The sequence below is a fragment of the Parasteatoda tepidariorum genome, chromosome 10 (assembly GCF_982258835.1).
Source record: "Parasteatoda tepidariorum strain Cologne lab strain chromosome 10, Ptep-v5.0, whole genome shotgun sequence".
NCBI lineage: Eukaryota > Metazoa > Arthropoda > Arachnida > Araneae > Theridiidae > Parasteatoda > Parasteatoda tepidariorum.
Window position 1 is genome coordinate 70,426,291 of NC_141764.1, and position 25,124 is coordinate 70,451,414.

Sequence of the window (25,124 nt, forward strand, 5' to 3'; positions counted from 1 at the left end):
ATAGAGCAATGCCAAAAAACACCGGTGTCTTTTTTTTTTTTTTGGCATTAAAGGTAAACTCCCCCAAACACGGCACACTTTCAAACAATAATTTTCCAATTCGCACTTACTTGCTGTTATTTAGATGAAGCAGTTATTCATCATTGAAATTTCTTGAATTTGTAAAATCAACCATTGATACATTTTTAAAGGAATGAAAACGGAATTTTTTAAACTGCTGTTTTTTGGATTTTATATTTTAGTACAAATATAATTCAGATGATCTTAAAGATTTTTTAGTAGCTATTAGACTGCCTTTTATAATTAAAAAATATCAAAATTTATTTTTACTTGTGATTAGAGATTGTGATTATATATATATATATATATATATATATATATATATATATATATATATATATATATATATATATATATATATATATATATATATATATATATATATATATATATATATATATATATATATATATATATATTATATATATATATATATATATATATATATATATATATATATATATATATATATAAGAGGGGCACCTGCGTCCCATCTGCGCAAAAACGTACGCAAAACCCACCAGACGCAAGAAAAAGCACACTTTCTCTCAATAAACATACATAAACATACCCTTTTCTTTTTTAACGGATTAGGATTTCTGACCTCCAAAATATAATGGATAGCAGCAATCTGGGAAACAGGGTTCCAGTACTTTTATCAGAAGAGCACTTCTAAGTTTGGACCCCTTAATTTTAACTTAACTTTTTGCATATTTCATTATATTTCGAGAACTTAAGCGAATTGAAAATTCTTCACACAAAATTACAAAATTCATTTATCCAAAGATAATTCCATGCAAAAAGTAACTTTTAGTAAGTATTTATTATTTTTCACTATTTTATTTAAGAATGATGGAAAAAGTTTTGAATTGCAAGGTATACAGTTTTTTACATCCTCTTAAAGAATATAATTTTATATGGTTAAACGTGAATTTTGAACAAAATCAATTGAATAGTTTATGAGAAATCGAAGTTTAAGTATCTGACCTTTTTGAAATTCAATTTCTCAGGAACTATTCGACCGATTTCTCACAAATTTTGTATTTTACCATGTAAAATTACATTCTTTTAAATGATACAAAAAATTGCATACCTTAACAATTCAAAATCCTTCCGACCATTCTTAAATAAAATAATAAAAAATTATAAAAATTTACTAAAAGTTATTCTTTGCATTCATTGTTGTAAACGACAGTTTTAATCAATGTTGTTAATGAACTTTAAACTAGGAAAATATGTTAAATATGAGTAATCATTTATGAATCGATTTAACAAAACGTGTATGAAAATCTGGCATTTGACCAGCGGAATCATAAACAGCTGGGATAAACCATACGTTGACGCATAAATAAAATTCTAAATAAATAAATCGTCCACAATCTGGAAAAATGCCACGTTCTATAAATTCAAATTCACCAGAAACATATCAATGATGTATATCAACGGCCGCATACTTAATGTCACAAAAATATGTGTTAAAATACGTTTTCTGTCAAAATGTGGTCTACTCTCTTCTTAAAGAATCTAAAATCTTAAACTTATTTTTCTTTAGATTATTGAAATCTGTATTTCACTTTCTGAAATGTATAGATGGGTGCAAAATTTATAATAGATCCTAGTGTAAAATTTACTCTTTTCAATAAAGAATCTGAATTATGCGACTTATTTTTCTTTAGATTATTGAAATCTCAATTTCTGAAATGTATGGATGGGTGCAAAATTTAAGCATAGATCCTAGTGTAAAATTTACTCTTTTCGATAAAGAATCTGAATTATGCGACTTATTTTTCTTTAGATTATTGAAATCTCAATTTCTGAAATGTATGGATGGGTGCAAAATTTAAGCATAGATCCCAGTGTAAAATTTACTCTTTTCGATAAAGAATCTGAATTATGAGACTTATTTTTCTTCAGATTATTAAAATCTCAATTTCACTTTCTGAAATGTATAGATAGGTGCAAAATTTAAGCATAGATCCTAGTGTAAAATTTAATCTTTTCGATAAAGAATCTGAATTATGAGACTTATTTTTCTTTAGATTATTAAAATCTCAATTTCACTTTCTGAAATGCATAGATGGATGCAAAATTTAAGCATACATCCTAGTGTAAAATTTACTCTTTTCAACAAAGAATCTGGATTATGAGACTTATTTTTCTTAAGATTGTTGAAATCTCAATTTCACTTTCTGAAATGTATCTCAAATAGATGGATACAAAATTTAAGCATACATCCTAGTGTAAAATTTTATTCTTTTCAATAAAGAATCTGGATAATGAGACTTATTTTTCTTAAAATTATTGAAATCTCAAATTCACTTTCTGTAAAGAATCTGAATTATGAGACTTATTTCTTATTCTTAAGATTATTGGAATCTAGATTTCACTTTCTGAAATATGCATAATTAACAAATATGCATAGATATAATAAATTCTGAAATATACATAATTAACAAATACAAAATTCAAGCATAGATCATAATCCAAAATTTTCTCTTTTCATATAGAATCTTAACTCTGAGATTTATTTTTCTTTAGATTATTGAAATCTGTATTTTACTTTATGGAACGTATAGGATGGAAATTTGAGTACAGATAATTTAACAAATGAACACCTAAATGACGCCACATGTTAAGTGTAATTTTAACAAGTTGAAAAAGCAGCCTTTGAATAAATTTAAGGAATTGGAAGCTGTAAACAAATGTCGTTTTGTGGGGAAAACTTCCTTATATTAATAAAAAAATTACTCTATAAAGTAATGTTTTGTATTTACAGCTGACAGTAGCATATTGTTAAACACGGAAATGCACGTATTTTCAAAATTCTATTTTACACGCTCTTACACTAACTTTAAAAAAAAAAAATTTAAAAAAAAGCAATATGTGATAAATCAATCATATTAACCTAACACAATTTTAACTTATTTTTCAGTATGCCATTTTTTTAATATGCCTAGTTGTATCAAATAATTTCTAGTTGCAAAAGACAATAAGAGATAAACAATACTAAGCACAATAATAAAGCCAAATTTCGTTAAATAAGTATGTATTACAAAACAAATTTTTCACGTTTCTCTGCATACCTAATCCAGTTAAAGATGTTAGTACTCGCTATTGTCCTGAAACTGTCATCTGTCTCTGTATACCTCCAAATAATGATTATTATGTTCTATGTATTGACAGTGATATTAATACTTGTTATAGTCCTGACTCCTGAAACGGTTGTTGCTCATTGCAAGCCTTAGAACAACAATTATTCTTTGCTTTGGCACTTGTAATAGAACTTTCTATAGAACCAAAAATAATTATCACCCTCTGTATACTTTCAAATAACGGTTATTCTATTCATTAGCACTGATAATGGTACTTGGTATAGCCCTGTAACGATAACTGGCCTCTGTAAAACTCACAATAACGTTTATTCTATGTACTGGTACTGATGGTGGAATTTGCTATTATCCTGAGATGATCATCTGATTCTGTATACCTCCGAATAGCGATTATTCTATGTAATAGCACTAAGGACGATACTCGCTACAGTCCTGAAAAGGTCATCTGTCTCTGTATACCACCAAATAACAATTATTCTATTCTATGTATTGGCAGTGATATTAATACTTGTTATAGTCCTGACTCCTGAAACGGTCATCGCTCTCCGCAAACCTCAAAATAACAATTATTCTATGTATTGGCACTGGTAGTAATACTTTCTATGCAACGAAAAACATTTATCAGCCTCTGTATACTTTCAAATAGTGGTTATTCTATACATTAGCACTGGTAACGGTACTTGCTATAGCCCTGTATCGATAATCGGCCTCTGTAAAACTCACAATAACGTTTATTCTACGTACTGGTACTGATGGTCGATTCTGCTATTATCCTGAGATGGTCATCTGATTCTGTATACCACCGAATAGTGATTATTCTATGTAATAGCATTGATGATGAAACTTGCTACAGTCTTGAAACGGTCGCCTGTCTCTGTGAACCTTAAAATAATAATATTCTATGTATTGGTACTGATAATGATACTTTTTATACTATTTACAGATAAAAACAATAGGTTTTACTTTTTCGTGAGACCTCTAAAAATATAATAGCGATGTTTTTTAAATCTATTATTCTTAATAAATAAGGTATTTTTAAAACACAATTCTGAAGATTTAGGTAGTCAATCAATACTTTCCACAATTCATAATATTGCTATATAGTATCGATGAATTGATAGTATCGATCTATTGAGAGTATCGTATTATGGATAGTATTGATGTTTTTCTCTCAAAAATAATGATGTTATGTACCGATGCTTTCTTTTGATAATATGTTAATAGAATATGTTTCTCATAAAAATACCATTCATTGAAAAGTTAATTCAGAAGACCTTCTTTCTGACTTTGGAAGCAGCATTTAAATCAAGAACTCTCCTCAATATCTTAAAGTTTCCTTCAATTTAATAGAGAAAAGAGAAAAAAAGAAGTTTCTTTTGTATAATATACTTTTTGAAAGCTACTTTTACACAACATCATTTGCAGTTTTTTGTTATTTTTCTTGAAAAACGCGTATTTTAAAATTGAAAATGTCCTTGTTATGGCTCTTTGCCAGTGCTTCTTAGACGAGTCTTCAAAAAACATTACTTTCTGATGATCCTCCATTATGCTTTAAGAAACAGTTCCTTTTTGTTATTATTATCCTCTTCAATATTACTCGTTCATTCCAGAGTTAGGGTAGATAATTTTTTTTTCTCTAATATGTGAAATAATTATTAATATAAATATTTTAATGGACTGCTTCGTTCTTAACAAAACTTAACGGACTCTTTAAGTGCCGTTGGTGTATGATTTTAGCAAGCAGGTTTGTTAAATCAACATTATTTTTAATAAAATTTTATAAAATTTTTTAACAGAAGAGTTGTTTAAAAGGTGTGCAGAACGGGATCAAGATTAATGTAGAAATAAAATTTTCACCTGAAATGATCTCGCAATCTTTGAGTTGTATTTGGTTAACTTTGATAATGATTTCGTCACGAAATCACGCTATTTAGGACGAAACGCGAACTCTCAACTCTATGACGAAAATGTTTCCTCAACTCGAAATCTCATCGCAGTGCATTGAGGAAGATTGTTAGCTAGAATGACGAAACTAGAATGAAGACTAGACAAATCAGGTGCCAATTTTTAACATTCAAAGCACTTGATGTACCCGTCTTTCACACATATATGGCTATTATATCGTTATCATCTCGCACGTATATGGGTGATTCTCCAGAAATATGACAATTCACTGTTCTTTGCTCCAAGATCTAATACTATAATACTGAAAGAACTTTTTTTTAAAAAATTAATAAATAGAATTGCTCTTAGCATTCTAAAATAACTTTGCACTAGCATTGACTGTTTTGCATAGTTAAAAAATTTTATTGCACTTCAAAATGTCATTTTCCTGGCATGTCTCAAACAATGTTTCCAATAATAACTAGCTTCAAAACTTCCTATAATTTTTTCAATATCTAATTTTTTTTATCTCAACCGTTGTAAGCATTTCTAGAATATACGCAGAGGGAATTATTTACAAAAACTCCGTTTGAATTAATTTTTTCTGTCAATAATTTGTTTGTCCCAAGAAAATCTGTCATTTTCCTGGCTACTTTTATTTAGTGGTTCACAACCAAAATGGATAGAGATGCAACATGTCTTGTTGCATGAATAAAGAACCCATTTTCTGGTTCAAAATCTACTTCAAAAAAGTTTTTCAAGGTGAGTAGATTTATGTGCTCTCATTTTCCTGGCTTCTTGAAACCATTAATAACACAAACTACATAGATTTATCTGAGTTATTTTAAGAAATCCTGTTGTTTTCTACAGAATATAAACGTCTTAGACCAAAATATTTAATTAGAGTAAAGTTATATGCTATAAAATGGCGAATTTGTCATTATCCTGGCTGTCATTTTCCTGGCTTAAGCATACCAGGACATTGAAGTGTTACCAGAATTTTTTTTAACTGCTAATACAGTAAGGAAGGAAAGCAAATATTAACCTAATACAGTCAATTCGCTATAACTCGAAGTACGATAACTCGAATATTACTATAACTCGATTTTTTTATGAAGTCCCGACCCTTTTATCTTCAATTTCATGTTAATTATTCTCGATTACTCGAATTTTACTTCCTTTAACTCGATTTTTTTGGATCTTTTAAGGCAAAAAGAAAAACCTAGGAGCTGATATCTTGCCCCTTCTTTTGCAACACACACACAATGTCTTTCGCACTCTTCATGGAGAAGCTAAAGCTGTCCCTCTTGAAGTATGTGAACAGTGGTTAAATGAAACATTACCAAATTTACTTCAAGGATACAGTTAAAATGATGTTTTATCAATATTGATGAAATGGGTTTATTTTACTTCCAAATAAGACTATGTTTAAGGATGAAAACTACTCGGGGAGTAAAATGAGCAAGGATCGTTTGACTGTCCTAGTTGGAGGAAAATACCGAAATCCCCGATGTTTCAAGAATGTAAAAACGTATTCTTTGGATTAGAAGTCTAACAAAAAGTTTTGGATGACATCAGTTTTATTTGAAGACTATGTAAGAGAAATGGATCGGAAATTCTTCGCTTAAAAAAGAAAAGTGATATTTTTTTATGGACAAATGCACAACGCATAGTTATCTACCTAATTTGTAAGCAGTAAACTTGTCCCACCAAACACAACAGCAAAGTTGCAGCCGATGGACCAGGGTATCATAAAGTGCTTCAAACAGTCTTATCGTAAAAGGCTTGTCAGAAAAATGATCTTAAATATTGTAAGCATTTAGAAGATTTGTAATTAATAAGCATTAATTAAATAATCCGGCAATATATTGAAAGTCCAAAACCGAAACTAACGGTAAGTCGAACTTCCGATATGTCGAAGTTTTTCGTCAGTCCTATCAGATTCGAGTTATCGCGAATTCACTACCAAGTTTATGTATGATTGTAATATGCTTGGATGCAATCAAAGTTACTTATTTATTTAATGATTGATTATTATCCACAATTTTATTCTGTACATATCAGCAACAAATTTTTTTTGATTCTTTCTACAGTGGATAAAAAGAATTAATTTAAGAAATGTATGGTCCATCTAACATAAAGACTTAAGTTGAGTTACTTACTACTAACTTAAAATTACTGTTTTTTAAACTTCTAAGCTAATATGTCATTTTCCTGGCTTTCAATATTTGGTGAATTTCTATTTTATTTTTTTCCCGAGCAAAAGTCAATAAAGTACACTGCTGTCTGTAAAATATTAATAAGTGTAACTAAGGAAATATAAAAAATTTTTTTAAATTATTTTGACGACTTTAAATTTGAAGAAATGTTTTGGTCCGAATTGTCATATTTCGCGAGAATCACCCATATATCGATTGTAATTTTAATTAATTAATTGACCGTAATTAATCGTAAAATCGTAATTTTCGTATCGTATCAGTCTGCAAGCCAATATGACAGGAATAGCTGTTGAATTACTCACGTCCACGTCATCTGTTGCTAATTCAATTACCTCCCAAAGAGGTGAACCAAGTTTGAATCCCAGTCATGGTTGGGCGATACGAATTCCGCACCCGGCTCGCACCGGCCACCGAGCTGACGTAAAATATCCTCAATGGTAGACGGATCACGGGTTACAATCCCCTTGCCGTCAGGCTAACCATGGGAGGTTTCGGCTTGTAACGCGAATGCGGGTTAGTTCCACCAAAAATTCCTCCACGAAGACAAATTTCTTCCAATACTTGATCTAGAAGTTTTCTTGTCTTCTGGATTGAGTTCAAAATTGCAAGGCAACGGAGTGAGTTTAACATTGGTAGCCGTAAACCCAAAAATTGGGTCGGCTGTTCATCGACAATTATGAAATAAAAATAAGTTTACCTATCCTATTTGTTTGACTATATATCAATTTAATTGATTACTTTTTTTAAATCTAAATTGATGAGTTATTGCGCGTTAAAGATGAAAATATGTTCTTGATTGATCTTGCGCATTTATGACGAGTACATTTTTTAAATCAAAATAACTATAAACAAAACTAAAAAGGCAACTAACTACAACCTCTTAAAACTACCAATCGAGAGAAAGTTTTATCGACCACCTCGCATTCTCCGAAATTCTCCAATGAACTATCGACTCCCTCCACTTATTAGAAGAGTGTTTATTCATAGCATCACTGGGTAATTCTCCAAATGCAGCCAACGCAAATGACAAAAAAAAAGAGATCTCAAATGAAAATAAAATAAAAAAACGATCGCAGCAACCTCCACTATTGTTCATCTCCATCGCCTTGATTAAGTAATTGAGTTGGAAGAACCTTTTCGTCTGATGTCCGACTGTCAGCTGAGACGTCAGCCAGCGGGCAAGCTGTTTACGTTAATCGAAGCTCTCTAAGAATATTTTGAAGGGTGAGAAAATAGCCAGTGTCCAAAGAGGGCAAAATGGACAAGAGACGTAGTTATTATGGTGGACATGGTAGGAGGATGGACAAGAGGATGAGTTTGTGTGATTCGTCCGAAGCCCTGCAACGTAGTGGGAGTAGACAGTCCCTTGGAATGAGGTAGGATTAATTTTTATAACCTATTAACCCTTTGACGCAGATGGGGCACCAGTGTCCCTTTTATATAATTTTTTTCAGTCGTAAAAAACAGTCTAATAGTTACTAAAAAAAATCTGTTAGATTATTGGAATTATATTTGTACTAAAATATAAAATCCAAAAAAAAGAGTAATTTGAAATTTTTTTCCCCATTCATATTCCAGAATTTACCAATGATAGATTTCGCAAATTAAAGAAATTTTAATGATGAATCTAAATAATTGCGCTCCACTTAAAATTGAAAAACAAAAATTATTGTAGAACACTTTAATTTGGAAAACGATTATAATTTCAATCCACTTATAATAGGAAAGCAAAAATTCTTGCATTACGTTTCAATTTGGAAAACGATTATTATGGAACAATTATTTGGAAAACGGTTATTATGGAAAACGATTGTTATTGGATTCCACTTAAAATTGAATAACAAAAATTATGGCATTATGTTTTTATTTTTTTGAAACGATTATTAGTGGATTCCACTTAAAATTGGAAAACGAAAATTATTGTAGGACGTTTCAAACTACAAAACGATTATTATGGCATTCCATTTAAAATCGGGAAACGAAAATTATTGTATTACGTTTTAATTTAGAAAAAATATTATTGCATTCCATTTAAAATTGGAAAACAAAAATTATTGCATTACGTTTCAATTTGGAAAACGATTATTATGGAACAATTATTTGGAAAACGATTATTATGGAACAATTATTTAAAAAACGATTATTATGGAAAACGATTGTTATTAGATTTCACTTAAAATTGAAAAACAAAAATTATTGCATTATGTTTTTCTTTGGGAAACGATTATTATGGCATTCCATTTAAAATTGGAAAACAAAAATTATTGTAGGACGTTTCAAGCTACAAAACGATTATTATGTCATTCCATTTAAAATCGGGAAACGAAAATTATTGTATTACGTTTTAATTTAGAAAAATATTATTGCATTCCATTTAAAATTGGAGAAAAAAAATTATTGCATTACGTTTGAATTTGAAAAACGAATTATGTGTTTTAATCTGGAGATTAAAATTCTACCTCTACACTCGACAGTTATTCATACTTTTTAATCTCTCGCTTTGTTCAATATATAGTGAGCCGTGTTTAAAAAATTTTACTTTCAGCGCAGAAAAAAGAGACTGGTGTTCCATGCTGTATTTCATAACCATAATTTATTAAAGGGCTGAATATAATATTTCCCACTCATTTTGACCGAAGTTAAAACAAAATAGAGCGTACAATCATAAAAAAAGATGGTATTCAAATTGCTAACTGTGAAAAAAACGTTTATTAACTGCTTTCACCTAATATTGTGGCCGACAACAGCAACCTAAAACTATTAAATAACCAGAATTTTATCGCACTAACTGGGCTCAGCTAAAGAAGTCACTTAGTCCCTTGCAGACGGGAAAATGTTATAGCTGAGAGGGTTAATCTGTCACTCTCGTGACTGACAGGACGGGGTTTCGAGTCCCAGCGTTGACTGCACAATATGTTTTCCATTTCACCACACAGAGAGTTTCCAGCGTCCCACACTCACCAAATTGTGACCCTGGAAAATACGATATTCTCATTCACTTTGGATAAAGCAATTCGTTGACCATAGGTTGAATGTTACTATAAAGAGTATTATTGTTATAATGAGAGCAGTTATACTATTGCGGAGGAATCAAAAGAATTAAATTTATGCATTTATTATTTAGCTTTTTGTATTAAAGAGAGAAATAACCAAAAACTTCGCTTAAGGTTTTTAGCCAGAGATGTTGAGTATAATTCGAAGGCAATTTTATAGAAGATTTGCTTGACTTAGACTCTAGAATAGCTTAGAACTTGCATTTTTCAACAAACAATATTCAATTATGTTACTTTATAAAATATATGCAATTTTTGATAGATAAATTCGAAAGCTATATTTATAACTTTTTAAATAAATTTATAACCTCAATGTATAATGTCATTTATACGCTGAGAAAAAAAAATAGGGTAACTACCAGAATATGGTAAAATTTACCGTGTGTCTGACGAAATATAGCTGAGTATAAATTCGAAAACTATATTTATAACTTTTTTTAAATAAATTTATAACCTCAGTGTATATTGTATCATTTATACACTGAGAAAAAAAAAGTATGATAACAACCAGAATATGGTAAAATCAGTGTGTCTGGCTCTATGGGAACACAGGAAAGATCGATTATTTTTACCGAAGTACTTTGACAATGATTTTGGTAAAATTAATAATAAAATATTCTATAATAATGTTTGATAAAATTTGGTATTTTTATCATAGTACCTTGTAGCATAGCATGAAAACTATTTATTCGGTTAAGTTTACTTTTCAGATTTGTATTTTGTACTAAATATTTTTAATCAGTACTATGGGCCAAGATGGCCTGGTTGGTAGGGCGCTGGACTCGCGTTCGTGAAGAACGGGAGTTCGAATCCATGAATTTAAGCCAGCCGAAGACTCTCCGTCTTGTAAATGGTGACTGGTGCACGTTTAATCTTTCGGATCAAAAAGTCCTCCATGTTCCCATAACAAATTATACCTCTGGGGGTACTGATTGGATCACACCCCCTATGCCTTAATGGCCGACGATAACAATAACAACCAGTACTATAATTTTGAAAATCCGGTAAATCGTTACCATATGAACTGAAAAATTACCAAATGAATTGTTTAAATGCTGTAATGTTTGATTTTTATTACCAGAATTGTTTTTTACTTAAATTTCATTACCATTCAGTACGGTAATTTTACCAGGATTTTTCTCTCGGTGTAATAGTTACCTCGTTTATGGCTATTTAATAAAAAAAATCTGATTTATCTAAAAATTCTTTTGTGTGATGTATGACTGTGATGTTGATATTTAACTCTTTCCTTTGCACAATTACAGCTTTGTGTAAAAATGTTTATCAAAACATATTTCTTCAATTGCTATGGTTTATTATAAGACATAGTTTTAAATAAAATACCTATAATTGTAGGCCGGGTTAGCCTGGTTAGTAGGGCAGCCCGCCCATGTTCAAGAGGTCGTGGGTACGATCCCTGTCGGCCGTGGGTTCGATCCCTGCCTGATTGATGCACGCTAAATCTGTCGAGTCTCAAAATCCTCCATGTTCAAATAACAAATTAAAACCTCTGGGGGTACTGAATTGACTGATACTGATTGATCGTTCTCTGATTCAGGTCAAAATTACGATCTGTGGATGAATGAATAGATGTATGAATGGTCTGCCCTATAATCGGGTGTAACGTATGGGTGTGGCAGAAGTTGAATTCTTGGCCGTAGATGGCGCCTCTGGACAACAATAACAATCGCACCCCCCCCCCCCCTTCCTAAATGACATACGTCAACAACAACCTATAATTCTAATTTTACATGTAAAACAAAAAGTACATAATTTGAGATTCACATTTAAATAGTAAAAACATTTAGAGGATACTAAAAGTTTTTTAATTAAGTCGGAATGTTAAAGTCCGAGTTCTCGAAAAGATCTGAGTCGAGCATTTCAACTATCGACTCGACAAATTTTAATTAAAGAAGCATTTAGTACAAACTTTTTTACAGCTCTAAGTTATATTTTCGTTTTATAATTAGTCTTAGAGAATATATTGCATATTTCCTTTTCACATTTCTTGCTCTAAAACACACTGAATGCTTGAAATAGAAAGTGATGAAAATTGCTTTTAATAATCTGAAAGATAACAAAGATTTACAAAAATTCCGCACAGAAAAACCATTATAAATTATTAAATTACATAATTACGTATTAAACTACATATTTACCTAAAAATTTAAAATATGTATAGATATATATATAGATATTAACATTTTGTTTTCAATTTTAAAAGTTAATCAGTTAGAATAACATCACTAAACTGTAATCGTAAACTGTAATCAAATACTGTAACTGTTCGTGCTATAGAAATTAAGATATCGGTGATCTCCTATTGAATTTATTAAAACACATAAAATAGAGCGTAAAACAGTCACATAGAAATATACTAATAGAAATAATAATTATTATTAAAATGAAATGAAACTTTTACTGGTATTACGGACATGGACACAATTATGCGGCAGGAGATAGACTGACAGTATTGTCACTAGATGGCGTTTAACAGGTTGTTCAGTTTAGAAGAGAAGAAGCAATCTGAACTGTTCTTAGATCTGTTATACCATATCTCTCTATATGGCCCTGGATATAATTTATGATGTTCATGTTTGAGTAAAAACATGCAATTTTAAATTATTAATGCTCATTTAAATGAATTATCTGTTATGATTAATTCTGAGTGCTAAAATAAAATGAAATTAACTATTGAAATGCAAACCAGATGCAAACAACTAGATGCAATTTCGATTGAAAATGAGATAATACAGATTGTTATACAATTTTTTTTCCAACTTACAACATTAACGTACCTCTATTTCATATAATGAAAAAATTATGTGCTAAGATGAACTGATTCAGTTTTTCTAGTTGAATATTTAACTTTTTTTAAAAGAAATTAGACTCAACTTTATAAAATAGTTTAATTTCTCATTTTCTATTATGAAAAATATCAATATGCCTGAAATTAATTAATAATCATTTTCATAACAATTCTCTATGAATAAAATCATTATAAACTTTTTATTTGCTTCGAAAACAATATACACAGAGAAAATAATTCTGGTAAAATTACTTTATTTCATAATAATGACATCATTGTATAATAATGACAAAATCAATACCTCTGGGGGTACTGAATTGGAGATTGAGCGTTCTCTGATTGAGATCAAAATTACGATCTGTGAATGAATGAATCGATGTATGAATGGGGCTGCCCTGTAAACGGGTGTGACGTATGAGTGTGGCAGAAGTCGAATTCTTCGCCACAGATGGCGCCACTGGAAAACAAGAACAATCGCACCCTCTCTGCCTAAATGGCATACGTCAACAACAGCATGGTTTAAAAAAAGCATAAATATGGTAATAAAAATTAAATATATGATATTTAAACCATTCATAAGCCGACCGGCCTGTGTAGGGGGCAGGGAACTGTCCTTGCATCAGAAAGGTCCTGGTTTCGAATCCCGGGCAAGGCATGGATGTTTCTTTTTCTCTCTGTGTGTTCTATGTCCTTTCTCCTTTGTGTGTGAATGTGACCCGTCCTATAAACGGGTTGTGGTTGTGTGAATGGCGTGGCAGAAGTCGAATTCCTAGCTGTAGATGGCGCCACTGAAAAACAGAAACACTCGCACCCCCACTGCCTAAACAGGCATACGACAAAAAAAAAAAAAACATTCATGTGGTAATTTTTCCATTCACAGGGTAACGGTTTAGCTGGAAATTCTGGTTTTCAAAATTATAGCTTTTATTATCAAACGTTTAGTAAAAAATACCAAACTGAGAAGTAAAGTTAAGAGAATAAATGGTTTTTATACCATGCTCTGACGCATCATGATAATAATTATAAAATGTTACCACATTTAAAAAAATTTTGTCACATTTTGTAAAACTACATTTAATTGTTAATTTTACCAAATCATGACCGAATCGCTTCGGTAAAAATTACCGAGCTTTTGGTGTTCTCATAGAGCCAGAAACAGGGTAATTTTTATTATATTATGATTGATTTGACCATATTTTTTTCTCAGTATATGCGTAGTATCAACTCATATATGCGTAGTATATCAACTCATATATGCGTAGTTTGTTGTGGGGGAGGGAATTATAGGTAAATATTTTGTCATCGTTCTTTTAAGATGAAGATTACACGAGTGAAAAAATAAATTATTTATGCTTATCAACTGAATAAATACTAAAATAGTCATATTATTTAAAGATGCAATTATCTTCTTCCTTAAATAAATATTCCGGATTTATTTCCGCAATATTTTCTTTTTATTAGGCATACTTATTTTATTCTATTGTCAGATCTATATTAAAATAAATTACACTATTGCAAATAATACCTAATATCCACCTTTTTTGCGTAACATATTTCGAATTAATTTTCAGAATTTGAATCGGGGTTTTAAAATATCATTTTAACATTTTTGCGAAAACGTACCATTCAAAAGCTTTTTAAAATATGTTAATAATTAGTTCAGAGAGTTTTAGACACTGTTGGAACAATATTGTTTAAATTTGCTGATTTTTTTTAATGTGAACCCTATAATAATCATAAATTTTTATAAAAAACAACGTTTAAAATCGATAATTATTAATAAATTTATTTCGTAAAATCATTCGTTTTAAACTGGATCGCGCAGTGCTATGATTGTTCGTTGTCAGATTTTTCTGAGATTTCAATTGTTTCTTTAGTTTCAAAAAAAAAAATCCTACTTAATGTGGAATGCATTATAATTTTTAAAACTTCTTTACTAAGCTAAAATCTAATTTTTCTGACACGAATAAAAAGCAAACCAATTTCTAACATAATGATTTGAATAAAATCTTTCTTACTTAATAATCTGATCAAATAAATGTATATAAAATAAGACGTAAGAGCTTATTTTTAAAAGAAAATCTATCGAGTAACTCTAATTAATTTTCACAAATATATAAATAATTATACACACACGCAAAGAAGATACTTTGCTATAAATTACGTAGAACGTTAATAAACCATTTTTTGGAAAGCTAATCTGTTATTATTTTATTAATTTAAAAATTTCCGAAATTTAATATAACTACGTTCATACAAAACGGTAAAATGAAATAAAACACAACTTATGTGCGACCGAATGAGGTATAGTTAACACAGATAGACGCTTGTTTCGAATCCATAACGAATGTTATTATTTAGTGTCAGTCAATTTACATAATACTCGTGAATTAGAAATCTACTGAGACAGATGATCGCTTCAGTATTATAACAAGTATCAAAAATAGTGCCAATACACTGAAAATTCATTATTTGGCGATATACATATGCAAACGACAGTTTCAAGTTTATAGTAGGTATCATAATCAGCACTAATAAGTAGAATATATTTGTTATTTGGAGGTATACAGAGACAGACGATCATTTCAGGACTATAGTAGGCATTATAATCAGTGCTAATAAGTAGAATATAATTGTTATTTGGAGGTATACAGAAACAGACGATCACTTCAGGACTATAGCAAGTATCATAATCAGTGCTAATAAGTAGGATATAATTGTTATTTGGAGGTATACAGAGCCAGACGATCATTTCAGGACTATAGTTGGCATCATAATCAGTGCTAATAAGTAGAATATAATTGTTATTTGGAGGTTTACAGAGGCATACGATCATTTCAGAGCTGTAGTAGGCATCATAATCAGTGCTAATAAGTAGAATATAATTGTTATTTGGAGGTTTACAGAGGCATACGATCATTTCAGAGCTGTAGTAGGCATCATAATCAGTGCTAATAAGTAGAAAATAATTGTTATTTGGAGGTATACAGAGACAGACGATCATTTCAGAACTATAGTTGGCATCATAATCAGTGCTAATAAGTAGAATATAATTGTTATTTGTATACAAGGACAGACGATTATTTCAGGACTATAGTTGGCATCATAATCAATGTTAATAAGCAGAATGTAATTGTTATTTGGAGGTATACAGAGACAGGCGATCATTTCAGGACTATAGCGAGCATCATAATCACTGTTAATAAATATAATATAATTGTTATTTGGTGGTATACAGAGACAGACGATCAATTCAAGAGTATAGTAGGCATCATAATCAGTGCTAATAAGTAGAATATAATTGTTATTTGGAGGTTTACAGAGGCATACGATCATTTCAGAGCTGTAGTAGGCATCATAATCAGTGCTAATAAGTAGAAAATAATTGTTATTTGGAGGTATACAGAGACAGACGATCATTTCAGAACTATAGTTGGCATCATAATCAGTGCTAATAAGTAGAATATAATTGTTATTTGTATACAAGGACAGACGATTATTTCAGGACTATAGTTGGCATCATAATCAATGTTAATAAGCAGAATGTAATTGTTATTTGGAGGTATACAGAGACAGGCGATCATTTCAGGACTAAAGCGAGCATCATAATCACTGTTAATAAATATAATATAATTGTTATTTGGTGGTATACAGAGACAGACGATCAATTCAAGAGTATAGTAGACATCATAATCAGTGCTAATAAGTAGAATATAATTGTTATTTGGAGGTTTACAGAGGCATACGATCATTTCAGAGCTGTAGTAGGCATCATAATCAGTGCTAATAAGTAGAAAATAATTGTTATTTGGAGGTATACAGAGACAGACGATCATTTCAGAACTATAGTTGGCATCATAATCAGTGCTAATAAGTAGAATATAATTGTTATTTGTATACAAGGACAGACGATTATTTCAGGACTATAGTTGGCATCATAATCAATGTTAATAAGCAGAATGTAATTGTTATTTGGAGGTATACAGAGACAGACGATCAATTCAAGAGTATAGTAGGCATCATAATCAGTGCTAATAAGTAGAATATAATTGTTATTTGGAGGTTTACAGAGGCATACGATCATTTCAGAGCTGTAGTAGGCATCATAATCAGTGCTAATAAGTAGGATATAATTGTTATTTGGAGGTATACAGAGCCAGACGATCATTTCAGGACTATAGTTGGCATCATAATCAGTGCTAATAAGTAGAATATAATTGTTATTTGGAGGTTTACAGAGGCATACGATCATTTCAGAGCTGTAGTAGGCATCATAATCAGTGCTAATAAGTAGAATATAATTGTTATTTGGAGGTTTACAGAGGCATACGATCATTTCAGAGCTGTAGTAGGCATCATAATCAGTGCTAATAAGTAGAAAATAATTGTTATTTGGAGGTATACAGAGACAGACGATCATTTCAGAACTATAGTTGGCATCATAATCAGTGCTAATAAGTAGAATATAATTGTTATTTGTATACAAGGACAGACGATTATTTCAGGACTATAGTTGGCATCATAATCAATGTTAATAAGCAGAATGTAATTGTTATTTGGAGGTATAGAGAGACAGGCGATCATTTCAGGACTAAAGCGAGCATCATAATCACTGTTAATAAATATAATATAATTGTTATTTGGTGGTATACAGAGACAGACGATCAATTCAAGAGTATAGTAGACATCATAATCAGTGCTAATAAGTAGAATATAATTGTTATTTGGAGGTTTACAGAGGCATACGATCATTTCAGAGCTGTAGTAGGCATCATAATAAGTGCTAATAAGTAGAAAATAATTGTTATTTGGAGGTATACAGAGACAGACGATCATTTCAGAACTATAGTTGGCATCATAATCAGTGCTAATAAGTAGAATATAATTGTTATTTGTATACAAGGACAGACGATTATTTCAGGACTATAGTTGGCATCATAATCAATGTTAATAAGCAGAATGTAATTGTTATTTGGAGGTATACAGAGACAGGCGATCATTTCAGGACTAAAGCGAGCATCATAATCACTGTTAATAAATATAATATAATTGTTATTTGGTGGTATACAGAGACAGACGATCAATTCAAGAGTATAGTAGACATCATAATCAGTGCTAATAAGTAGAATATAATTGTTATTTGGAGGTTTACAGAGGCATACGATCATTTCAGAGCTGTAGTAGGCATCATAATCAGTGCTAATAAGTAGAAAATAATTGTTATTTGGAGGTATACAGAGACAGACGATCATTTCAGAACTATAGTTGGCATCATAATCAGTGCTAATAAGTAGAATATAATTGTTATTTGTATACAAGGACAGACGATTATTTCAGGACTATAGTTGGCATCATAATCAATGTTAATAAGCAGAATGTAATTGTTATTTGGAGGTATACAGAGACAGACGATCAATTCAAGAGTATAGTAGGCATCATAATCAGTGCTAATAAGTAGAATATAATTGTTATTTGGAGGTTTACAGAGGCATACGATCATTTCAGAGCTGTAGTAGGCATCATAATCAGTGCTAATAAGTAGAAAATAATTTTTATTTGGAGGTATACAGAGACAGACGATCATTTCAGGACTATAGTAGGCATCATAATCAGTGCTAATAAGTAGAATATAATTGTTATTTGGAGGTATACAGAGACAGACGATTATTTCAGGACTATGGCAAGTATCATAATCAGTGCAAATATATAGAACAATCGTTATTTGGATGTACACTGTAAAAAGATCCGATGTATTTTACAGCAAAAGTTACTGTCATCACGAATGTTATCTGCAGATGTAAAATTTAGAATGTTGCTGTTTTGAATAAAGCTGTAAACATGGTGCTGTTCACAAAGCGTGGTGCACTGTCAGTAACAGTACCTTGTGAAATGTATACGAGTTTGTTGTATTATTTACAGCACTATTTAAAACAGCAACTTTGTACATTTTGTAACTGATGATAGCGGCCACAGCAACTTCTGCAGTGAAATACATAGAATGTTTTCTGCAGTGTACCTTCAAATTATGATTATTCTATGTATTAGCACACATAAGCACTGAAACGATTTGCATTCATGGTGGTACTTGTTGTAGCAGCACTGTAATACTTTTTCAGTAACTGTAATACTCATTGATGGTAGTACATTGTCTGTATCCGCATGATCTCCAAATAGTAAAGCATTACACAGAATATTATCGTTGTTTGGAGGTAAACTGGATTTGGTATACTGAAAATGAGAAAACAGACCATCTGTTCTGTAATACTTATTCATTAACTTTTATTACAAGCAAATAAGATGATTTGATGTTAAAATTTAATTATTTTTCGCGCACTTGAGATTTAAAGTCTCACGTTTCAAGTAATAATTAACTTTAGCTTTATTCTGAAAACTTTTGCTCGAAACACATAACTAGAAACATTATACTATAATACCTAATAAAACGAACAACTATTTTCTTAATGTTCTTTGTTCCACGACAATATTTTATTCTTAAATGGTTCTAATTGCCTTCAGAGACCGTTGTTCTTTTACGTAAATGGTTCTAGAATCTTTAAAATGGTAATTAAATAAGATGGTTTAAAAGAAAGTTATTTTTGTCTCTTTGTAATTCTTATTCATATATTTCTTAATGCAATTCAAATTGACAGTGAGTAAAAAAAAATGTATGAAAGAATTCCGGCAGCTTGTCGCCCTTCAGTTCTAATTGATGAACTTTTTTCGATAAAAATGGAGCTCAAACAATGTACTTAAAGGAAGAATAATTTCAGTTTTATTATGCTAAAGAGATTTTAAATTTTAAGATGTCAAGGTTCTTTTAAATTACTGTTTAGGAACTTTTTTACTACGTGCAAAATGTGTTTAATATTTTAATAAATTTCAATATTACTAACTTAAAGAAAATTGTTTTAAACTTAAATGTAACAATGCGTAATAAATAAAAGAACACAGAAACTTTTAACCTAATGATCCAGATTTTAGTACCCATGCCTCATACGGGTTTAAAAAAAGTTAATAATCAATAAACCAGTAATAATCAACATACGCAATCCTGAACAAAACATAAAGTTTTATGGCGGCTCAATTTAAAAAAAATCTAAATTAAATTCAAAATTTTTTTATAATCATAAATTTTCCTTCACGGAGACTTTCCGCTATTAGATTGAGCAAAACACTTTTCAAAACAATGCTATCAAAATAAAAAATACCATTTTCAGTATAATTTAATGTAATACTCAAAACTTACCATAATCAAGCAATTTTCTCCGATATTTATCATTTTCAGAAAGATTGTAAAAAACATATTTCCTATGTATCTGTTGTAGGTATCTTAATAAATACCTATTAAACAGCACCTGGGAAGGGATAGTCTGGTTGGTAGGACGTTGGGCTAGTGTTCCCGAGATAATGAGTTCAAATCTCGCCGGCCGAAGAATCCCCGTGTAATAAATGATGACTGGTGCACGTTAAATTGGTCGGGCTACAAAGTTCTCCATGTTCCCATAACAATTCATACCTCTGGGGGTACTGATCAAGAAGTTTCCTTGTCTTCTGGATTGGTCCAAAATTATAAGGCTGCGGAGTTGAACATTAGTTGTCGTAAACCCAAAATTGTGCCGGCTGTTCAACGACGGTTACAAAATGAAATAAAATACCTCTGAGGGTATTGAGTTGGAGAATACGATCTGTGGATGAATAAGCAAACGTCTTCCAACTAGGTAAACCGGGAACGAATCTCAACGATGGCTGGTCGATACGAATTCCGCATCCAGCTTGCACCGACCACAGTGCTGACGTGAAATACCCTCAGTGGTAGACGAATCATGGGTTAGAGTCCCCTTGCCGTCAGACTAATCATGGGAGGTTTTCATGGTTTTCCTCTCTATGTAATGCAAATGCGGATTAGTTCCATTAAAAAGTCCTCCACGAAGGCACATTTCTCCCAATACTGAGTCCAAGAGTTTTCTTGTCTTAATGGGGATAAATTACATTGATACGGAGTTGAACATTAGTAGTTGTAAAACCTAAAAAAATGGGTCGGTTGTTCAACGATAGTTATAAAAATTAAAATAAAAGTATGGCGAGTTTTTATGGTTCCCCTAAACAAATAAGCAAAAACAAAAACCTTTTGCTAAAATTTAAAACTCATTAGCTCAGGTTAGTTTCAGGGTAAACAAACCACTATTTACAACACTTCAATTTTGCATACTGCATTATTTAAGTAACCAAAACAAAAATTTGAATGAAATCGGTTTTGAAAGTTTTAAAAAAGGAACATCATCAAATTTACTGAAAAACAGACATTTAAACAGTTATTCTTTATGAAAAAAGTAGACTTTACGAACCTAACGGCAACAAATATGGGTGTTAGAAATGGTGTTTATAATCTCCTATAAATTCATCACTTCGAAATCCAATTAAACACGATCTTCGTATTATCAGAAGACATATAGGTGGAAATGGTCATCGCAATTATTAATGGAGCTTAGCTTCAGAGGTGAGATATTCCCAACCAAGATACTAAATCACAATATATTATTCTCATAAATTCTAGACATGATCGTTTATGGGATTATATATATATATGTTTCATAAATATATTCATCTCAATAAAGCGATAGTTATTTTGAATAATCTGCCTTTATTCATATAAAATTAGTGATGAATCTATTAATTTATAACGTTCCGTTAAACTATTAGATTAGTAAAATTAACTATTTTAGTCAGATTTTTAAGGAAAAGACTGTTATAAAATAGTAATAAAAATATAGGATATGGATAGAGAAATGTAGTTTCATCCTTTGTTAAAACTACTACTTAGAAAAACTTGGAAAATTATATAGTTGTTATATAGTTAAACTTAGAAAATTATATAGTTGTCTTTAAAACGCAGAGTACTTCTTAAAATAAACTTATCGCATGAAAACATATTTATGTCCATGCACAAGTCTACAAGTTAGTTATACATCGCAAGCTATCTACAAGTTTTGTGCTATGCAGGGTGCTCCGTTATAACCACCCTGAAAGTACATTTTTAAAACCCTTGTAAAGTATTCATATAAGTATTTATACGAGGGAAAAAAAACACAGACTATAACGAAGTATAATGAATCAGTGTGTTGTTTCATTTTATGACAGGCGATGATCAGGTGAACCAATTCTATATTTATGACTATCAATGTTTATCTCCGTAGCCTTGTAATTTTGAACCCAATCCAGAAGACGAGGGAATTGAATCAAGCATTGGATCGAAATAGCCTGCCGGGAGGACTTTTTGAAGGTACTAATCTGCATTTGCGTTACGTGAGGGGGAAAACAGCGAAAACTTCCCACGGTTAGCCCGATGGTAGAATCTAATTAATGATCCGCCAACCACTTTTATGGGGATACGCGATTGTCAGAAACATCACCTCGTTTCACCAAGCGGCTAAATTAATTTCGATATTTTTAATCCCGTCTTCGTCATTAGTGATACGACAGTTTTTAATTACGTTTTTGTTTCATATTGCTTAAATACTAATTTGCACTCTCTTATGAGCATTTTTTTAAAAAATTCTTGTCGTGGATCCTCAAAATAAAATAAATGTAGTAAGGGTAGTCATTATGGACACTGTAAGTAAAATATTCAAAATTGGCTAATCAGGCTAATCCTGTAAGGCTTTCGTGGTTTATCTTTTCATGTAACGCAAATACGGGTTAGTTCTTACAGAAAATCCTCCACGAAGACAAATGTCTCTTAATACTTTATCCATGAGTTCCATTGTCTTTTGGATTGGGTTCAAAACTACCAGGCTACGGAGTTGAACATTAATAGTCGTAAACCCGTAAATTGGATCAGAGGTTCAACGTTGGTTATGAAATAAAAATAAAAATCCTTTTTTATAGTGTGCATTACAACATCTAGCTAAAACATAAATATTATAAATATTAAATTCACCTTGTCTAAGAGTTTGTGGGTTCGATCCCCGCCGGCGGAAGACTCCTTGTGTATTAAATGGTGACTGATGCACGTTAAATCTGTAGAGTCACAAAGTCCTCCATGTTCCCACAACAAATCAATACCTCTGGGGGTACTGATCCAGGAGTTTCCTTGTCTTCTGGATTGGTTGAAAATTACAAGGCTACGGAGTTGAACATTAGTAGTCGTAAACCCGAAATCTAGGCTGTTCAACGAAGGATATAAAATATTAAATTCACAGCAAACATAATGAAGGTAATAAATTTCTTTAAATAAATTATAACCACTTATTTTATGTAAAAACAATTTAAAATAATAAATGCGAGAATTCTTATCGTAGTAGTTTCGTGTTGGATATTGTACAAAGCAACAAGATAACGAACGCTATTCACTTAAACTAATAAAAAAGGTAAACCAGTTTAATGGCGTATGGAATTGCGTGTATTTATCATTTTAGCTAACTGTTTTGTTTATACTCTAAATTATATCCGCATATACTGAAAACTAACCTATATATCAAATCAACTACAACATCATTATATGGTGACAAAATAAATGCAAAGCTAAAAAAAAGGCGTCAGAAGTTAAAAATTAATATAAAACACCTGAATGAAATGCTTTTTTCGATTTTTAAAAATAGTATGTCTTTTTTTTTTTTTTTTTTTTTTTTTTTACAGGCTCTCTAATATTTTGAAGAAAAAAATTCAACTCCTCATAAAAGCTGTAAACTTACGAACCATATCCGTTTTCAAGCGTTCACACTGAACGGCTTTTTTTTTTTAAATTTGTATAAATATTCAAACGCTTTAATTTTTTAAAAAAAAAAATATTTCGATTTTTAACAAATTTTCGCCACAAATATTGCTTGAAATTCTATAAAAGACGAATGTTAAAATAAGTAAAATAAAAAATAAAAAAAGGAAAGAAAAAATAAAGAGAATAATTTTATAATTTATATAAAAAAATGGATTTCTAAATTATATATCTTGAATTCGTCTCACTAACATTTGTTTGAAATTTTATATATGACCAAAAATTTTAAAAATTGAAATTATTTACTAAAAATTTTTTGCGTTGGATGTTAAAAAGTTGTCTTGATTAACATATCACTAAATTTTTAGTGTTTTCGGACATAAGCTATCTTTTACTATATAGTTCACAAAAAAATAATAAATAAATGAACAAATAAATAATTTTGTTTTTAGCATCTATAGCAAATTGTGAAATTGTAAAAACATTAAAAGTTTACATTTAAGAATTCAAAGTTTAATTTTCCTCATTAAACTTGAATTCATTGTAGCAATTATGAACTCCAATCATTTCCGAAAACATTAATTTAAATGCTAAAAATCACTTTTTTTTAATCTCCTGAATAGTTTTAAAAAATTTATTGAGTTTAGAGTCTGTTTTTAAACCAAACGATTCATTCTCCAAATTAATATTTCATTGATTTCTTTTAAAAACGATTTCTTTTAAAAACACGAGCAAATGTTTGGAACAGTTAAAAATAAATAAATAAATAAAGTCATCTTGACCACGGGAAGGCAGACGGCAGAATAGAAATTGATGGTGTGACTTCTCCCTCATTGGTCATTCCCCCAAAGTGACGTCATCGAGAGGGTTTTTTCTTTTTTCTCCTTTTTTATGATTTGATACATTCATGTCAAGCAGACGAACAAAAATTTTGTTTGCTTTAGGAACAACTTGCGAACAAGATTTTATTGTTTATTTATTTTAATTTTATTTATTTTTCTTATATTGAGTTTATTTTTGCGATTCGTTAAACAGTTTTTGAAGATAAAAAACTATTGTTTAAAAATGCAAGCTAAGTTAAACAATTATTTTAAAATAATTTACATTTAAAAAAAAACAAAAAAAACAGTGGTATTGAAAGATTTTTTCTTGTGTACAAGATTAGATTTTAAATGCTTTATCTGAAGCAAAAGGAAGTTATAATTATTTAGACATAAATTTCTTTTAAATATAATTTAATATGAAACTAAAGTTAGGAAAAAAACTTGGTTAAATTTT

General features: G+C 30.4%; 1 protein-coding gene across 10 annotated transcripts in view; it reads left to right on the forward strand.

Moving 5' to 3' along the window:
- The window catches only part of LOC107436243 (uncharacterized), a 336,656-nt gene that overhangs the window by 21,835 nt on the left and 289,697 nt on the right, over positions 1–25,124 (forward strand). For 5 of the 10 annotated variants that reach the window (XM_087152632.1, XM_087152628.1, XM_087152630.1 and 2 more), the window contains exon 1: positions 8,358–8,649. The exons of 3 other annotated variants lie outside the window; for them this stretch is intronic. In XM_087152632.1, coding sequence (XP_087008758.1) covers positions 8,531–8,649 — 119 coding nt within the window. In that variant the 5' untranslated portion in view covers positions 8,358–8,530. Of the gene's footprint in view, positions 1–8,357; positions 8,650–25,124 lie in introns of those variants that run through there. 2 more of the 10 variants (XM_087152629.1, XM_087152631.1) reach the window with 1 other exon arrangement.